At 36.1% G+C, this 20,422-nt stretch overlaps 1 protein-coding gene across 6 annotated transcripts in view; it reads left to right on the top strand.

The window, feature by feature from the left end:
• LOC306854703 (neogenin-like) overlaps positions 1-20,422 on the top strand; it is a 158,493-nt gene that overhangs the window by 89,609 nt on the left and 48,462 nt on the right. For all 6 annotated transcript variants that reach the window (XM_079392916.1, XM_079392915.1, XM_079392913.1 and 3 more), the window contains exons 3-5: positions 4,309-4,584; positions 7,182-7,332; positions 17,339-17,475. In XM_079392916.1, the coding sequence (XP_079249042.1) occupies positions 4,309-4,584; positions 7,182-7,332; positions 17,339-17,475 (564 nt within the window). The remainder of the gene's footprint in view (positions 1-4,308; positions 4,585-7,181; positions 7,333-17,338; positions 17,476-20,422) is intronic.

The following is a 20,422-nucleotide window of genomic DNA, read 5'->3' on the forward strand; positions in this document are numbered from 1 at the left end:
TGTTCACTCCGAGCCAGCGGCTGATAGCATCTCTCACTGCATGTTAAGGGAGAGTGAGAGCATGGCATGTGTGTAACGGACTAATGCCAGACAAAGGAAACTCCATCACTCCTCTCTCATATAGTCTCTCTCAAAGACATTTTCATGTATGAGTCTTTATGTTCACCTGCAAAGGATCCATAGATCTCTGTTTTGAGCTTTAGTGGCAGTACTAGTGCTAAAGCAGCTCTTTCTTTCTGTTTCAAGCAACACACACATAAAAAGAAACATTTATTGTTTAAATGCTGCTCTTTTATAGCTCACAAGACTTCTTAGTTATGTTTAAGTGTCAACTTTCTCTCAGATGTTTCTCCTAAAAGCCTTAGGCATCGAAGTATTTAAACTTCGCCAGGGCCATCCGGGGCTGAGCCTCGACACATAGACTCCAGGGCTCGATATTAACGGTTCATTAACGCCAGACAAAATATCAGTAACCAAAAATAACTAGGAAATCACCAAAACGCAAGTATTTTTCAGATTTTATTACGTTTCGAGTAAGTGGCGATTAGTGGATATAGCTACAGTATATAATGCATGTACGGTATAAAGTTGCACTGCTGAGACGAGGCTCACGCAGCCTCTCCAGGAGAAATCAAAACGCGCAACACAATGAAAGTCAGCACGCTGAGGTAAACAATCAAAACGAAAAGTTTTTATATTTAAAATACAGTTAGTGTTTTACACATCACACAATGTTTTCACCATTACGACTGTTTAAAAGTCTGATTGTTGTCTTTTCAGCCCTTGTGAAAATAAGTGCACTTAATTGTACTGAATTAAATGTGCACTTGTAGTGGACTTAAAAGTATTTTTAAAATGTGCTTGCATAACATAACACTTCTAAATAAAAGAATGCTTAAGTGTTCTTAAAGAGAGTGCACTTTCTTGATGGTTCTTTTTAACTCACTTAAGCACACTTTTAAAAAAGCGCACTTTGTAAAAATATCAAATTAAGTTTTGATAAGTTTAACTTTATGATCGTTATAATTGTGTAATTACAAATATATTTAAATGCATGACTTAAGGGTTTCAATAGAGATTAGATTAAATTATAGCCTATGTGAATACGTACTAAAATCCTACTACAGTAGTTCAGAAAACACTATAATTCAGCTAATTGCATTACATAAATTTAAACGTTTTATAATGTTACGTTAAACGCTAATTTCCATTTAATTGCAGTTAACATGCAATTTACCTTTATAAAATATTACATTCAGTTTGTACTTAAGTTTAGTCTTTTATTATTTTCGCAATATGTACACTGTTAAAAAGTAGGCTAAAGTGTACTTATTTTTTTACAAGGCGGATATTAAAGAGATCTGTGATTCTGTGAAATCTGTGATTTTTACTTCCATATGATGCATGAAGCAGATACTGCAGAGAAACATGAGCAGCTACCCTGTGGAATGAGAGGGAACGGTGATTAAGTGGAGTCAATTGTATTAAGCAAAGTGCTCAACGCTTCGCTCATCATAATGTGAAGTGATGAACTTACTGCGATGAGCTCAACTACACTACACGCTAAAATCATGTGGAAGACTTGAGGAACTTAGCTGATTTAAATAAATATTTAAATACAGAACCCTCTTCAGCCCTTTCCCAAAAGAAAAAAAAACCCCCCTGGAGTGTCTTTAATAGAAGTGTCTTGTTCAGCCCGTGACTTTTCCAGGATATTTCATCTGCCTCTGCAAGCCAATCAGTTTCAGGCGTTATTTAAAATCTCATAGTGATGTTTCATTTTCTTTACCCAGCATGAGATGACGGCTGTTGAAAAAGGAGCAAATTGATATTAGATGTCTGAAATATGAAATGCATCTGTTTTTATACTCTTACAGATCTCACATAAAAGATTTTACCTAGTTATTAGTACACTATCATTTAAAAGTTTGTCATTTTTTTTTGTAATGATGCTGAAATTTTAGCTTTGCATCACAGGAATAAATTACATTACATATATTAAAATAGAAAACAGTTATTTTAAACGGAAATAATTTTCCACAATATTACTGTTTTTACTGTATTTATTTATTTTTTCAAATTAGCACAGCTTTTGTTAGCATTACAGACTTCTTTCAAATCCTACAGGCCCCAGACCTTGTTTTGTTTTTGTTTCGTTTCAAATCAATCCACCAGTTAATCAAACCAACATTGTAACAAAGTAGATTCAAACTGTTTTTTGAAAATAAATAAATAAATAATAATTATTATAATAAGTCTAGTTTAAATGAAGAGATTTTCACTAATTAACCAGTACATTTTCATCTGTCCCAATATAACAATCCAGCATGAAACAGCAATATTTATCCAAAGGACAAATATTTTTACATATAAAAAGGGATTTTAATTAGTGCTGTCAAATGATTAATCGCGATTAATCGCATCCAAAATAAAAGTTTTTTTTTTTACATAATATATGTATGTGTTCTGTGTATATTTATTATGTATATATAAATACACACACATGCATGTATATATTTCGGAAAAATAGGTTATGTTTATATATTAAATATGTTTATTTATAATATAAATTATATGAATATAAATATAGACATGTAAATACATGCAAATATTGTGGCGGGAGGAGCAAACGACAGACACAGTGGGCGTGGCGTCAGCCCTCGGAGAGGTTTTTATTAAACAATAATCAAAATAAAGTGTCCAAAGGGGGTAAAAAAGTGTCCAAAATAAACGGGGAATCTGGTGTCCTCGTCGTGCTACGGGCTTGTGAAGGAGGGCAGTGTTCGGGAAGGAAGGGTCCAGGCAAGGGGCGGAGTCTGGTGGCCGCACGCGCTCCCCTCTCTGGACCGGGGGCGCGTGGGTCGGCGGCTTCTTCTGAGCGGCATCATCCATCCTTTTCCCGCGGCGCTTCCGGGGGGATAGAACGGCCCGGCATCCTGGCCCGTCAGCCATCAAACGGGTGCGGAATTCCATCCATACTCTACGGGTCCGGCAGCTCACGTCTCCGGTGGTGCGGGAATCCCTCAACGCTCCCTTCCTGGACCCACGAGGACACCAGCGTGCATGCACGGGGAAGAGACCGGTCTCCCGAGGAGAGGCGCGCTCGGCATTTAAACAGCGGCGGTGATGAGGCTCTATTCACATCAGGTGCGCCTCATCACACGCCGCCAGCCCTGGCTGTTCAGCGCCCCTCCTCTCTCACACACCCACACCCGTCGGAAGCCTGGTGAAGGGCGGCGAATACGGGACGGGGTGGTGATGATAATAAGGGGGGAGGCAGCCGACTCGTCACAATATTTTCAAAATATATACTGTATGTGTGTGTATTTATATATACATAATAAATATACACAGAACACACACATATATTATGCAAACAAAAACTTTTATTTTGCATGCGATTAATTGCGTTTAATCTTTTAACAGCACTAATTTTAATACATTAAATTGCTATGCGGGGACTATATTGAGTAAAATAAATTAATTTATGAATTTACGTTATCAATCAGATAGCGTGAACTCATCCATAAATATAAACAAATTTATCTTGTTTAATTTTGTATGTCACTTGAAAAATAAATAAATAATTAAAATAATTAAATATATAAATAGTTAAGATACACCCAAGCAAAGTTAAATTTCGAGTAATTTCTCTGGACTTTATCACTTTGCCAGAGCCGAGGAGCAGAGAAATCTGTGACTTAGTAGCCTGTCAGCACTGCTTCCTGTTTCTCCGCTTGAAGGACACCAGGGGAACTCCAGGAAGTGTAAACACTTGTATGCCGTGACTATTTTTCAGCACCATCGGTTTCATTTACAGAGGTTTGAGGGCAAAATGTGCCCTTGGGTTTTAGATGGGGTTTTTTAACCTCTAAAGAGCCGCTCATTGAACTCAGAATTGAAACTCTGAGTATGGAAGGAAATAATTAATAATTTAAAGTCAACATGTAATTAAAATATACTGTATTAACTTTTTAATACACATGATCTTATTGTGCATGATTCCTCAGTGCAAATAATTACAGCTGTCTTCAATTAATCAAAATGCAATAACTTCCTCCACTTCTAAAGCAATTAAATGTTAGTCTACAGGCAAGCATCTTTAGGCATTGTTATTGGTATTCCAACATTTCAAAAGCCTTGTCAATATAACATAGTGAGTGCCATTTCATATACACACTTTATCCATTTGCACAATAAGTACTTAACACTTTCTATTTATGGCATGTAGTTCTAAATAAGATGAAACTTGCAAACCAAAATGTATTTATTCTGATTCTGATTCTTCTGATTTCTCTCTGTTTTCAGGGATACCGCGGTACCTCAGTCAGCCGGAAGCCGCGCTGGTGCGGGTGGGTGATAGTCACGTGCTAAACTGTGAGGTGAATCCAGACCTGGTGTCTTTCATCCGCTGGGAACAAAACAAAGAACCGGTTGAACTGGACCAGAGAGTCTTCACACTGCCCAGCGGTGCTCTCGTCATCAGTAACGCCACAGAGGCAGACAAAGGCCTTTACCGCTGCGTGATCGACAACGCTGGGCCCACCAAGACCAGTGAAGAAGCCGAAATACAGATACTGCCTGGTAAATATTCCATACTTCCATACATATTCCAGTTCCATACTTACAATCGTATCATCAGGCCATAAAGTTGCAAATTGAATTATATCCATGTCTTTTTTTTGGCAATTTTACTAATGTAAAAAGCTTTATCTGCTATCTAATATTTAGGCTACGTCCACACGAAGACGGGTTTCTCCATATCCGATCTTTTTTTTTTTTTTGTCTCAAATTCCGTAAACACGGAGTCATCTCAGGAAATATCTGAGTCCACACGGAATCACTGAAACCGACTGAAAATGATGTAGTACACATGCCAGACCAATATGTGGCGCTGTAATTCTGCCACAGAGATACACAAAAAAACAGAGAAGAAGACTTGGACCATGTGCGTAAACCTTGCGCGCTGAATATAAACTAACTCACAAAGCAGAAGATTTTACTTTAATAAAACTAATGAGCTCAGTAGGTTCTGCAGCACGAACACAGGCACGTAGTCTGACATTGTTGTTGTTGTTGTCGCTGTTATGTGACGTAGCGGTGTCTGATTAGGGGCGAGACGTGGGCTGATGACGTCATCGTTTCAGAAAATATACGGATTCGCCGTCCACACGAAAACATGAAACCGGCGTTTTCAAATTTATCCACCCTGGGACCCGGTTTAAAAAATTATCGGTTTCACTCTTTGAAAACGCCGGTTTCGTGTGGACGAAACGCCTATACGGTAAAAAATGTATGCGTATACAGAGAAACCCGTCTTCGTGTGGACGGGGCCTTAGACTGATTTACTGACTGACCTTTAAACAACATTTTGATAAATGAAAATTTTTGAATAATAGTAAATTCATCAAAATTATCCCAGCTAACAAAAATATGTTCTTATAACTTTTTGCAAAACATCCATTTTTTTATAATGGTTAAAAAAACAAAAAACATTTTTTTTCTTGGTTATGCACGTTACAGAAATCATTAGGGGAACGTTCAATTTTGTCATTTTGGCAACATTACTTTTAAATGTTATTAAAGATCAGACAAGTTTGAATGAATGTTATATAGCTGGGATGATGTTGAAAAAGCTCAAATATATATTTTTTAGATATATGTCTTATATAAATATGTCTTCAAAACTAATTTCAAGCAATTAACCATAACTTTTATATCAAAAGCTGTCAAACGATTAATCGTGATTAATTGCATCCAAAATATAAGTTTCTGTTTACATAATATATGTATGTGTACTAGTGTATATTTATTATGTTTATATAAATACACACACATACAGTATAGAATTTTAAAATGTTTACATGTGTGTGTATATATATTTATATTCTTATATTTTATGTTATATATAAATATATTTCATATATAAACATATTTTTCTTAAATATGTACATGCATGTGTTTGTAATTATAATAAATATACATAGTACACACATATATTATGTAAACAAAAACTTTTATTTTGGATGCGATTAATTGCAATTAATCATTTGGCAAGTTTTTTTATTTTGTATTATTATTTCATGACAAACATAAATTCAGTCAGCTATATCCAAAAAAAAAAGGCCCCTAAAAAGGTTTTATAAGGAAAAAGCCAATGCCCCTGCATTCCTGACAAAAAAATGCAAGACATTGATTCTGATGTAATTTTTTATGCACTACTGAAACTCACAATTGAGGGGAGAGAGAGTTTTAAAGGAAGCCTCCTCCAGAAGGACGGCCACATGTGGTGTTATCTAAGAGAACAATGTAACTTATGCTAAAGTTAAAGAGGACTGAGCTCCTTTGTGGCAGATATTCAGCATGCAGATTTATTTTTCCAGGCAGTCATGAGCACAGAGTGAGTTATTAAAGAACAGAAATCAGGCCTGAAGCACCGTCGCCTGCTGAGGTTATCACACTAAATGTGGAGCAGGAAGCAACATGATGCAGCAGTATTTAAAGAGAGAATAAAGAGATTTTGAATTTCATTTTCCCTCACTGAGAAAGATAAATAAATAATGAGTATTAAAGAGAAAGCTTTTTAAAAGCTTCAACCTAAAAGGGATATACTGTAAATGTTACAATATAATGTAAGTAAGCCAACTTTTTCCAATCATTACTATTTGATTTACCAGTGAGAGCTGAAAACCTGTATTAGGAAGTGATAGGAAACCTGTTTCAGTATGTTTTTCATTCAATTCGTAGCGAAAAAAATATTATGCAATTAGAGAAATCATTAGGGGAACGTTCTATTTGATCATTTTTCAAATATTATGGCAACGTTGCATTTAAATAGAAACTTTATCCTGATTTGCATAGGTTTTTCTTACCCCACTTTTTAAGCGAATCAAAAGCAAACCAAAACACATTTAAAGAGATAGTCCCCTCAAAAATAAAGTTTATATGATCACCCTCATGTGCTTTCCAAACCTGTACGACTTTCTTTTCTCTGTGAACTAAACAGCATTGCACCCCATTGACTTCTATTATATTGACAGTCAGACATTTTTTAGAAATATCTTACTTTGTGTTTTGCAGAGGTAAGAAATTCATAAAGGTTTACAGTGACACGAGGATGAGTGAATAATTACAGAATTTTCATTTGAGTAGACAAAAATGTTTGTCAATGTTTTGTGCAGAATCAGGGGAGGAAAGGACCCTGGAGTTTCTCCTGGAGCCTCAGCATGTGTCTAAAGTCGTTGGGGAGACGGTGCTGCTCCCCTGTGTGGTGACAGGATATCCCACAGCCTACGTCACATGGATGCACAAAGACCAGCTCATTGAGTACAGGTAGGAAATGCATCATCAAGCAGCATTTCTATCCTCACAGATCTCCAGGGTGGATAGATACTCAGCTATTAATAGATCCAGAGCTCTGCACCCTGAATCAGACAGTGATTTCCACTAACAGGTCATTGATTCCTCTGTGTGTTGCCAATGAGACGAATATGAGCTTGCTGAGGCAGCAGTGTCCACTTTTAGGGATTACTCTCTGTGTATGTCTGCTGTTTTGCTGGCATACAGCCCCGTCCCAGCTGCCCGAGTAAATAATTAGAGTGACGGCGCCTGCCTGAGAGGTGTCAATGCCAGTCAGTACTGCGAGTGTCTGCACCACACACACACAATCTCTCTCACACCTCTCTCATGAGAAACACTGCCAGGCTGTTCACAGATTAGACCTGGGAAGCCACTTTTTCATGCTTCATTCTCATTAGTTGTTGGGTGTCCAAAGGGCACTGATCGACGCACCTACATAAAGCACATTAAATATTGTTGCTTGACAAATTTTGGTTACGTGGACTTTCAGTGGAGCAACAGAATCTCATGTTTCTCGTGTAAATTATATTTATTTGTGTTTAAAAAGATGAATGAAAGTCTTATTGGTTTTAAGCGACATAAATAATGACAGAGTTTAAATTTTGGGGTTAACTTTCTCTTTAAATTAATAAAAATGTTTAAGATTAAAATAAACCAATCATTCGATAATGACAATCTATGATACAGAAATGATTTATTATATTATATTATATTAATAATTTGTTATAATTCTAAAATAATTGATAATTATATTAATGTAAATATTTTTATCCTGTTATCTTCGGTTGTAAAATATGTATGCATTGTTTTTCTATGTTTCTGTACAAACTTCTCACACATTGATTATGAACTAGAGCATTTTTTTCAACAAAATGTTTTGCTTTGGAAAACAAAAATGGAAAAAACATTTCTGATATTCTGGTCCCTATATGAGATGTTCCTCCTTCAGTGCAACATTTTTTCCCCCAACTGTTTTATTGTCCAGATTGCTTGGAAAAGTCATAGCACACCTCTTCTAAACAAGCCATTTATTTTGAGGTATCCTTGCAGAAAAGTACAGGACAAGATGCATCCCAAAGTTATGTTGTTCGTTTAGTGGTTTGCTCAAATCCCTAACCGTTAGCCTGAGCAATTGTAATAGCGCTGCTTGCCTTAGTAAACACCACTAATAATTGCCTTAGAGTAAGTTTGTCATATCAATAACTACCCCATTCACTGGCTTGAATGTAAGTATTCCCAGAGTTGCCATCTTCACAAGATTACTTCATTAATCAAAGCATAGCTGCTAGTGGAACAAGGGCCGGGGGTAATTTCAACACTGAATGCACTCTCAAACTTAGATAACTGAAAAAGATGTTTTGTTCTTGGCAATTAAAAGGTTCCTGTGAGGTTTCCTGAAGATGGGGTTTGGACTGTCAGTCAGTAATTGGGAATGTTAAATGAAAGAGCAATAGGGAATATTTGTAAGAACGTTTGTATCATCAGACAGCGATAGAACGAGGCATTTCAGCCCCTGCTTGACATATCCGAATTTCTGAAAACATGCTTTGCGCGCAGCAGCCTCCCCGCGCTGTGGGATTAACCACGGTAAACGGACGAGTCATAGAGGCAGAACAAGGGAGAAAAGATAGATGAAAGGGTACAGTGAGAGTGAATGTTGATTGCCTTGTACTGGGGTCTGTATGAAGTGTGACTTCAAACCTTAAGACACAATTTAAATATGAACAAAGCATGTTCACGGTTCCTTTGATCATACTGTGCAATATCTATCTCCAAATAGTACAGAAGCGTTCGGTTCATATTGTGTGTATGAATATTTTATGATGTAAAGTGTGTCTCTCTTTTCTGTTTACATAAAATAAACTGAATGTAACACAAAAACAACCTTAATACTGGATGAAATTTTAGAAATTATTTAGGCTATTTTTACAGTTTACCTAAAAAAAACAAAACCGGGTCATTACAGTGGTCAAGATGGTTTTTGGAGTAGTGTAGCTGGTCCAGGGTTTGTTATCCACACCAGTGAAATACTGATCAAGCGACTAACCGTTCCTCGATTCTCTAGAACCCCATTTAGAATCCAATTTGGGGTTGATCATTGTCTGCTGCTCTCCTGATCTATAAAGGTCGGGTGAAAGTATTGTGGGCAGAGTTGCTTATCAATGTTAATGGCCTATAATTTCTGCAGCCTTTTGTTCAGGATATGTATTAACAAGATTAAATGCTGTTTTCAGCTCACACTCTCCTGATATCAAATTTATGCTGTTGGTAATAGTCTGGCCATGTAATGTTCGGCCGGAGGGAGGGTGCTGATGACCCAGCACAAATTGCCTTTGTTAAAAAAAAGTATACTTCTAGCAAAAAGTAATAAAATAGGAAATATATGTCATTTATGGTAAACCAAAATCTACGTTAATGTCATTTCTATTGAAACTTGAATGTACTGTATTTAAAAATAATTGTAAATACACATTAGTGTGAGGAAGGTGCAGTTTATTTCATTTAAAATATATTAACCTTAAATGTAATATTGAATAACACACACAGTTATAATTATAATTAAGATTACAATCAATTTTTAGTATGTTATTCAACAAATAAAATTAAAGTACTTAAAGCACAAACATAATGATTTAAAATTAATAGATTTAAAATGAATTTAAAATAAAACAATATTAAAATAAAAAAATGACAGTCACAACAACAATGTTAGACAGTGCATTTTTAAAAAGTTAAGATAATTGTCAATGAAGCTCAGAACCTGTAGCCCTTACTTTGATATTTAATGTTAGATTTTACATCTTTTCCCTTTCTTTGAAGAAAACGAATGCTTGAAAATGGTGGGTTCATTAATATTCTTAATGAAAAATGCATCAACAATAAAATAGTACATTGACAAACTTGCATTAAACATAGAACTTTCATTAACAAAAATAAGGCTGGTGATATACCCAAACCTGCACGGGACATGCGGGACAAAATATATATATTTACTGTAGCCACAAATTCTAAATTTGTTCCTATGAATTAATTCTTTCCCTTGTTCTATTAAATCATGGCCATGTTGTAGTAATACATTTCCACATTTTGATTCAATTAGAATGCAGGAACAAATTATGGCCACAAATGAATAAAACGAGTGAACAAATGATTTATTCATGGCCACAATTGAATTCAAACGAGGGAACAAATTAATAACTTGTGGGAGCAAATTCTTAAATCATGGCAACATTTGTAACACAAATCAATGAAAGATCTTTGGATTTTCCCCTTGCTTTAAAATGAATGCTTAGTTTGTGGTTCTTATGTGGCTAATTTTAATGAAAAACACAACAATAAAACCAGCAAACACATACAACAAAAAATGTTTTGTTAGTTTTTTTTTTTTTCTGGCCAAAATATATGTTGTAAACACTGAAGTTAAATTAAATATATTTTTGAAAAAAGACACAAATGTATTTCACAGGCAAGAAAACACATTTCCAATTTTACAGTAGCCTACATTTAGTCTAAATGTTAATTTAGATGGAATAACTTAGCAGACATCAAAACTAGATTTATAATGATTCATTAAAATATGAAATGTGAATCACTGGTAACACCTGTAACACTGACTTCCACAGTTAACCTAATTCAGTGCAATTAAGCACACTTGTTTTACACAAGGGCAGACTTTATTCACATCATCTGTGGCCTGGTGATTAGCACTACTGTTTATTCCCATACCCTGACCTTTTACTGTCTGGAGAGGCAGGGTTTCTGCCCCTGCCAAATAGAGAAACAGCACAGTGCATCAGTCCACACAGAAGGAGCCTCTCAAGCTCCCTTATGTGTGTATAGGGGGAAAAGTGTTTTTCTCATGTCGAAATCCAAACAGTGCTCTATTAACCGTGGAGTCACACCAACCGCTCTCCATCTCTGGCAGTAACTGCGTGCCCATCTCTCAGGCTGGGATGCTCTTCAGATAGAGTCATTGGGCAGAGAGCTGAGAGAGAGATATAATAGCAGGTTTGGAGACGCTCAGGATTCTTAGTGGGAGTTTAACAACAGGCTGGATTCACTGAAGGATAAACACTGAAGACTGGCACAAAGAGCTGGTTGGAGGGGGGAAGAGAAATCCAGACAGTGTGTAAAAGAGAAATTGACAAAGAAAATGACATATTACAGTTTGGATCACAAGCAATATAATTTATAGTCTTGTGTTGTATAACCTTCAGTATATGATCTGGTCCATATTGCAGCTGATTTTGGCCAAGAACTGAAAAAGGACTGCTGTTTACTTTGTTGTTGTATTGTAAACAAATCTCTTTATTTTCCTTATTTTAAGTACCTTTAAATGATTCAGTGCCACGAATCTTGCAAACATTTGCAGATTTGCCTATAGCTCTTTGTAGCAGTCTGGAAACATCTGAGCACATTTTTGTTTTTTGGTGTGCTGATTAAAAAACCTGGTAAATAGAAACATTAAACACCCTGCACCCTTACGTCAGAAAATTGATTATTCATTTTTAAAGAGTACATTTAAAAATGCAATTTTTATACTTACATTGATTTCTGAATTCTAGTTAAGGGAAGGCTATGAAGTCAGAAATATATTGGAATCATACTATTATTGTTATTAGGTTTTCTGAAGAATAAACAACCTGAATGAACAACAATGAACAAAATTTTTGAAAAAAAATAAGCAGGGAAGAAATTAAAAAACAAAATACTTAAATATTTGCACAAGTTTTGTCCACCAAATCAAAGTAATATTGAGCAATTACTGAGGTTTTTTTTCTAGCTTAATGTTTCTGAATGAATTCATGATGTTTGTGGGGGGGGATATGTATGTATATACTGTGTGTGTGTGTGTATATATATATATTTAACTTTATATAATTTTCATTTTAGTTTTTTGAAAATTCTGAGGATGTGTACATTCACATTCAAGGTAAAATAAGAGCTATGTTACTACTTTTTACTTTATTGTTACACTACACATCATTTTTCTAATTTTATTTTTGGGCTGTTTACTTTTCATTTTGTATAGCAGTGATTGACCAAATGTTTTTGTCAGCTGAAACCCTTTCATATTCCTTTGAAGTACCCTCTGAAATTTTACATTTGTATTTCAATAATTTAACAGCCCATGCGCATATACATGGTTCTCTGATGTCTGTTAATGGTCATATGACATGAAGGTTTATGATATTTTTTAATTATTTTAAAATTTTTAACATTTATCTAACATTTTATTATTTGATTATTAGCTTTTCATCAACTCGCAAACCCCCAGGGGTTTTTGAACCCTAGTTTTGGGTAACCCTGTTTCATAGAAAAGTACAGAGTTTACAGGAAAGCCGAGGCATGAAGGGAGCATTGGGATCAGGACATGTCAGATTCAAATATTGGAGCTTGCCATTTTGCAAAAGCCCTTGCCATTTATGCATGGAGCATGCATCAGAGGTTGGTCTGTGGGTGGCCCATCCGAGGCTGAATCGACGTCATTTACGATTTGGGCACACTGCTGGAATGAAAGTGAAGGGCTGGAATGCTTTGTAGTGGATGTCTGTTTTACTGGTTGGCAGGACATCGCTGCTGTTGAATAGACCGTGCAGCACTATAGCAAGATTCATTCAGCCAAATATTTTTGTCACTGGAACATATGAATTTTGTGGCTTCCTCTCCATTTCTGTCTCTCTGTCCATTTTTTTCCCTCTGTGAGTTTCTCTGTGTCCCGTCCTGCCCCTTTAGGAATGATGGTGGCCTCTCCATGCACTCAGAAGCTAATGACACATCCAGAGCTAAATTCAGCCTCACCAGCCAGTTCATTCAGACCTCTAATGTGCGCATATTACGCAGACTGTGGCTTTGGGCATGTGCATAGTAATGTGCTAATCATAATATTGGTTAACCGTTGGAGGCACCTGCTAAACACACAAAGAAAGGTATGATGACGGTCCATCTCAGCCCAGCTGGGAAAAACAAACACTCTGACTCATTGTAAAGATGGAGCTCTTCATATTGATTTTATACTCAGTTTTTCCCTCTTATGAGGTTTTTCATTTGAAGCTCAGTCCTTGTTCTATAAAAGAGCAACACTGGAGAAACCACAGCTGCGAGAACATAATATTCTGGATTTAGAAAATAATATGACATTAGCTCATAAGGGTTTTTGACTTGGAATACTTTTTCTGCTTTGAACTCTCTAAATATGTGGTGTAGTCAGGATTCAGCCCTGTCCAGAGAGGATATTCAGTCTATTTCAGAGCCACCTGCACATTGCAATGCTCTATAGCTATTCATTTGCTCTGCGTTCATTATTCAACCACGCTGGTAAATTAATAAATATGAATGAGTTCTTCTCCGTTCTTTAAAAAACAAAAAAAACGATTAATTCCTAAGTATTATTCAGCATAAAATAAAAAAAAAGATAATTCTAGCCCAAGATGGTCTTAGCTACCCTGCAGTGAAACAAGAGTTAAACCATCTGACATTGGTTTACTGGTCTTAGCTGCTCTTAAAGCTGGTCTAGTTTGATGGTTTTAGATAGGATTGAGTGTCTGTCAAGTCTTTTGAGAACATCAGGTGCAGACCAGATAAAGGGTCATTTGGAGTTGCCACAAAACCAGGAATGAATAAAATAAATAAATACACACACATATCTGATATATCTGAAAAAAATGGCAAACTACTTAATATGGTTTTCTTTTCTGGAATTTCATTGTTTTTTCCGCATTATAAATTATTGATTATATCATTGACTTTTTTTCGTTTTTGACTTCATCAGAAGCTGGTTGTGACTGGATTTTCCAGTGGAGTAACACACGACTTTAGCTGGTGGCATCAGAAGGAATAGTGTCACTACCCTCATTCAAGTCTTGGCATAGCATTAGTAGCTCCTCTGTTTGGAGTCACAGCCATGGAGCTGAACAGTTAATGGTGGAGACCATGCCAGAACCTTCTGAGCTGTTGACAAGGCAGCCTTTCATCTCGCTCACTTGTATCTTATGACGGCATCAATCACTGGCTGGCTGCTCTGAGACAGTTTGGGTCAGCGCCACCGGTAGTTTGGTGTTGGATTTCTGTTGACGGATGCCAGTAGTTTGCCTCAGTGCTGCACACTGGATATACATCACGGCATACGCAGCACTAGCTGTTAGCCCTAACCTGCCTGCAGTCATGAGCCTTTTGCACACTAGCTCTGGGTTATTTGAGGCGACTCCGCACACAGAACGAAAGCATTACTGCTCCCTCAACACTCCTAATACACTGACAGTCCTGAATGAAGAATAGTATGTGTTTCACTTGCGCAAGTTGAGAAATTTTAAGGAACCCTGCAAGGGTGAGGAAATGACCAGTTGTTGAATAATGAATGGGAGGATTCGTGATGTTCAGAATGGAAAAGTCATTTCTGTTTATGCCATTTTTGTTTATCTTTATATGTTGCAAAATAGGGTTTGAAACCATCGATTTGATTATAATTATTCATATTCATATTATTATTATTATTATTATTATTATTTAACAAATGGTAAGTGAAAGGACGTATGCAATCTTCACTTCTGTTTATTTATGAGGTTGTTGAAACTCTATTGAAAATGTGGGTATGTCTGATTACAACCCTTATTTGAGTTTTTGTTATTTTCTAGCAAAAAGCATTGAATAAACATGAAAATAATGTTAAGTAAATATAGTATAAATACGCTTGAATGAGAATCACTGAGCAGAGTATAGCCTATTTACAGACCAAATGATTTGTAGCTATTGGTAAAATTTCCCCATGAAAAAGTTGTTTATTTGTTTTGTATTTATTTCAATTTGGTAACAGGGCTGAATGGTTGATGCTTTTACCAGTACATTTTGACAACTTAAGAAAAATAGATTGATTATTTAGCAGTATTAAGTTAACAGACATGAAATGAATAGCATAATTTATCCTAAAACTGATACCATTTTACTTGCAACCCTGTTACTCATTTTGTTTTATACATGTATGTATAGTCATTTTCTCTTTTTTGATGTTTATTGCTAAAAAGCACACAAGGTTTTTTTATTGTTTTTAGACATGTCTTTTGTATTCAGACGATTTTTGGTAACAGGGATGAAAAATAGTGAATGTATAAATGAATGAATAAACAAACACAAATAAATATGTTTGCCATAAAATAATACTAGTCTGTATATTTTAATATTTTTTTTCTTTTTCTAATTTATTTATTTTTTAATCATTAACATGCTGCAGTCCCAAGGAGTCTAAGTGAATCTTTCAGACTTAATCAAGTGAAATTACACATTGACAAATGCAAATGATATTGTCAGTAAGTCAGAAAGGTTGTGCCTCCCTCACATTCATGTTTTGAAGGCACTTGACTCGAGACACATGCAGAGATCTTATGTGTGGAACTTCAGCATGCACACTCTTAAAAGAACATATGAGTAATAATGTCACGGTCTATGAAAGAAAAACATGAAGCGTGTCTTAGGTGGAAAAGCTCCACAGTGGGCCTACGTGTTTCATTCCGTGTTCTTTAGCCCAAAAGGACAAAGACCTCCTTTATGGGACCTGGTTTTCCTGTGGGATGAGGTATGTGTGATGGTTGAGGTAGGGTGGAGTTTTGAGTTACTCGCTCTTATGCAAGTCCTGTGGTCTGGCGTGTGTAATGGACACTGTCAGGCTGCCCTCTCAGGACTTCAGAGCACTGTTCCATGCTCTGCAATTTATAGATTGTAGATTTTGGTACTGGCAATGGTGTATGAATGACTTGCTCTTATTTAGGTGTTCATTATATATTTTGGCAAATTTTATAACGCTTGTATAGTGCTGAATTATACTCGCATCTCTGTTGATTTAACTGTTAAAATCAGTCACAGAAAAAAAAAAAAGGTTACGACATAAAAGGGCAAAAAAGTTAATAATAAAGAACCTTTGAGAGCACATGCTTGTTGTTTCCTAGAAAACCCACACTTTTGAATGCAGCACATGGTTCAGGTTACTTGCATGTCTGAGGCAGAGAAATAAAACAGGGAATGTGTCAGTGTGAGAGTGCTAGTATTAATGTGCTGGTGTTTGATGCCAGTCGATGGCTGACAGATCAGGTTGAGTGGAGGTTCTGCAATCTCCGCATCCCTGTGTTCTCTGTGCAGGAGACCATCCTGCTCCTCTACCTCATACTGTGGCCACTCTCTTCTTCTTTCTAAGCCATTGATTCCTTGCTCAGCATCACAGCATGTTCCCTGTGTTGAAAATTCACCCAGCCGAATATTGATAGTTTATCAATAAGGCAAAGAAAAAAATGAATTGCTGCAGAAATAATTTTCTCAATTTCTACCCAAATTGTGGTGTTGACTGTATTCATCAAGCACAGCCATTCAACCCCGTTAGCAGGGTTATTGTAAGAAAAATATTCTTCTTAACGTTAAAGTTCAGTATTACTACAAATAAGAGAACTTATGGTAACAGGGATGAAAAATAGTAAATAAATAAATGAATCCAGACATGTTTTTTTGTATTCAGACAACTTTTGGTAACAGGGTTGAAATTAATAATGATAATAATAATAATAATATAGTTGCCTTGACATTCTAATGTGAACTAACAATATTTCTCTCCTATCACTACCCTCTTAGGAAAGAGTCCCTTTTATCCAAAGCATTATACAGTACTGCTATTGCCTGGACAATCCTCCTGAAGCACCCTGGGATTAAGTGCCTTGGTGACCTCAAGGGCACAGTGATGACCCATTAATTTTTTGCCCCTGGTGGGGATCAAACCAGAGACCTTCTGATTACCAAGCCTGACCTTTACAGCTAAACCACACACCACAATGTTGAGGCTGCCCTTTTCTGCTAGAATGCACCCTTTGCAATAGATTCCATGTTGTGCATGGAAGGAGTAGCATGTATGCTGAAGTTATTGAATTATTGTTGGGCTAAGTATACATTTAACTTTCTGCAGGGAGCTTATTGACATTGCCTTTTTCTCTTCTCCGCACAGCAAGGGCCGGTTTGAAGTGCTTGGCGGAGGCAGTCTGCAGATCTTCAATCTCACTGAGGAAGACAGCGGTGTGTACAGCTGCATGGTAGACAATGTCAACGGATCCATTGAGGCCCAGACTGAACTCACACTGAAAGGTAAGATTAAACCTCACTGCCTTATAAAGGACTATAGTCAAGTGATTGTCAGATCACACTGTAAAGCTCTTTCCTCTAGTACTGTTCAGAGGAAGTGTTGCATTTTCTCGGTGACATTAAGTTCTGTAATGCGATTGCACGCTCTGATCACACTTCAGACACGTTTATAGATATTCAACAGGTATTGGGTTCTCTGTAATTGCTCAAGCTGTAGCTTTTGGGCGGGACTGACTAGTGCGTGAGATGTGATTGTGTGATGATGAAAGGGACGCGAGATGGTTCAGACAGGTGTGAAATCACAGAGAATAGAATAGAATCTGGGCTGTAGATTTCATGCAGATATATGGAGTGTAATGAGCTTTGGCCATCTGCTGGGAATTGATCCTACACTGTGACGAGATGAAAAGATGAAAGATACTGGAAGGCACCTAGCCCCTACTTTCAGGCCTTTACTTTGCCTTTTTTGGTGGGAGAGGTATTTTGTTGGAGCGATAGTACAGTAAATCCAGCAGCTCACAAAGGAAGTACAATGCCAAACTCAAACCGAGCAGCTCCCAGAATCCAAACGAGTGTCAAACACTTCCTAAGTTTTTCTTTCAACACGGGCTGTTTCGTCAGTGTTCTGAATAGAGATGCTCTGGGATCAGACATTTTTGAGTTTTGTCATCATTTTTATGGTATGATGTTGATTGTCACAGAAAATAATTTCAGTTTGCCCATTTAAGTAGTGCAAACTGTATTGAATATGCACTTGTAGTATAAAGTATATATTAAAAAAAAATTACTTGCATATCATCAAATAAAAGGCCACTTAAGTGTGTTTACAGTGAGTACACTTTCAAGACACTTAATTGTTTATTACATTTATGCTTTAAAAATCTTATGTCATGCTTTTAATAAAGTACACTTATATTGATGTGTTGACTAACATATTAAAGCATGTGTAAAATACTTGATTATAATTTTAGTAATTTATTTGATAAGTTATTAAAATATGTAATTACAAAACTATTTAAATACATTACATACAAGTTTTAAGTATTTTTCAGTTTACCATAAATGCTTTTCAGTACATTCAACAGTACACTTTAATCATATTTCAAAGACGATATAAGTAATTATGAAATTACATATAAATTAATACCTATCTACTTATGTTCTAAGTGGGTCAAAACACTTTTAATTGCAACTAATTGCATTAATATAAATGTGAACTCTTAAACATTTTCATTTCATTTCAGTTAACATGCAGTAGAGTATCCAAAAACATTAAATTCGGTTCTCACTTAAGTATATTCTTCTAAAGTATATAATGTCCTTATTTTTCAATTTTCCTTTTTTTTTTTTTTAAGTATGATAAAGTGTACTTCTTTTCCACAAAAGGACATATGTAAGGACAGGCCATTAAAGCAAAATACACACTGTTTTAAAAGTAATAGCCACAAGGCTTCAGTATAATGCATGTTGGCGTGAAAATAGTGTGATTGAATTGCTGAATAACCTATGTAATATTTATAACTATACTACACTCACAGGAATGACATTGGTATCTCACAACCAGAAGTTAATTTGCCCAGAACAATAGTCCCACTTCTAAAAATGCTTCACAGCTCAAATAGTAATAGGGTTTTCTGAATAATGCATGCTGAATAATTCATCCTTTAACAAAATATAAGATTCATATTTCTGCTTGTAAACCCTCTGGACCCTCTTGTTTACTCCTATTGCAAATTTTTTAACAAAAAAATTTGTTTTGTTGTGATCAACATAATGCTATTGATAGAGCAGGTCGTATTGCATCCAAAACAATCATGTGTTCCTGTTTCAAGCGTGAAATAAAACAATGACTTTCATGTCTTGTTTGCTCAGTTTTTAAATGTCAGCCAGTGGGCGCAGAAGCCTTATGAATACATTCTACTGCGTACATTTCTAGTCAACATGCAGAGATGTGTGCTAGTGTGAGCAGGTCAGATTGATCTGGGAATTTCTGCACTCTCGGTGTTTTCGTTATACTGTAGGTGAGAAACCCAGAATCCTATTAAACTTTGATAGACTGTCGTTTCTGTGCTACGCAGAACATAAGGGAGTAGCTTGTAGGTTGCTGTTTCTTAGCCTATTCTGAAATGCAGGGTAGGTGAATAGAAACCATAGTGTGTGTTGAGCTTTGACATTGTCTGTAATATAGCAGGAAACCTGAGACATGCTCCTGAATGCAAGCGAGGCAGTGATAAAAGCTGTGTGGTTATTTGAGATGTTTTATCATCACTATAATCTCCCGCTAGAATGTATAGGAGTGTAACCCATGGAAGCTTGTTTCCACTACGGAATAAAAAAATAAAAAATCTCACAATTCTGCCTTTTTCTTGCAACTGCAAGTTTATATCTCACCATTCAGACTTATCTTTCTCAGAATTGCAAGTTTACATTTTGCAATTCTCACTTTTCTGAATTATGAGTGTACATCTTGCAATTCAGTTTTATTCTGTCATGGAGAAAAATAAAGGTAATTACAAAAAATTTTTATGATATGTTGTGTTTTTATTACTTTGCTTCAGGTGCGTATTGCCTCGGTTCAGAATTCAAATGTCTAGGGAGTGTCACTAATAGGTTAATGCTCTATTATGTTGGAAAATAACACACCCCCTACACCAAACTCAACCCTAAACCTACTTGATAGTGGTAATGAATTCTAAAGTGATGTAAAAACACATTCGCTGATGCAACAGTACTATTTTTACTTCCTTACACGCAGGTTTGCGCTGTTTTTGAACCATAGTTTGACAGGATTTGTTGTCTGAGTTTTACTGCCTCTAGTGTTCATTTCACTGGAAATGTACATGGGTCAAAGACGTTAAGATGTCCACGTCAAAAGAAATTTACGGCCATAGAAAGCACATTAAATGCAAGTAAAGTGTCTATTTTTCACGTTTCAAATAAGTTTTTTGAG

This window comes from Barbus barbus (genome assembly GCF_936440315.1).
Source record: "Barbus barbus genome assembly, chromosome: 1".
Lineage (NCBI taxonomy): Eukaryota > Metazoa > Chordata > Actinopteri > Cypriniformes > Cyprinidae > Barbus > Barbus barbus.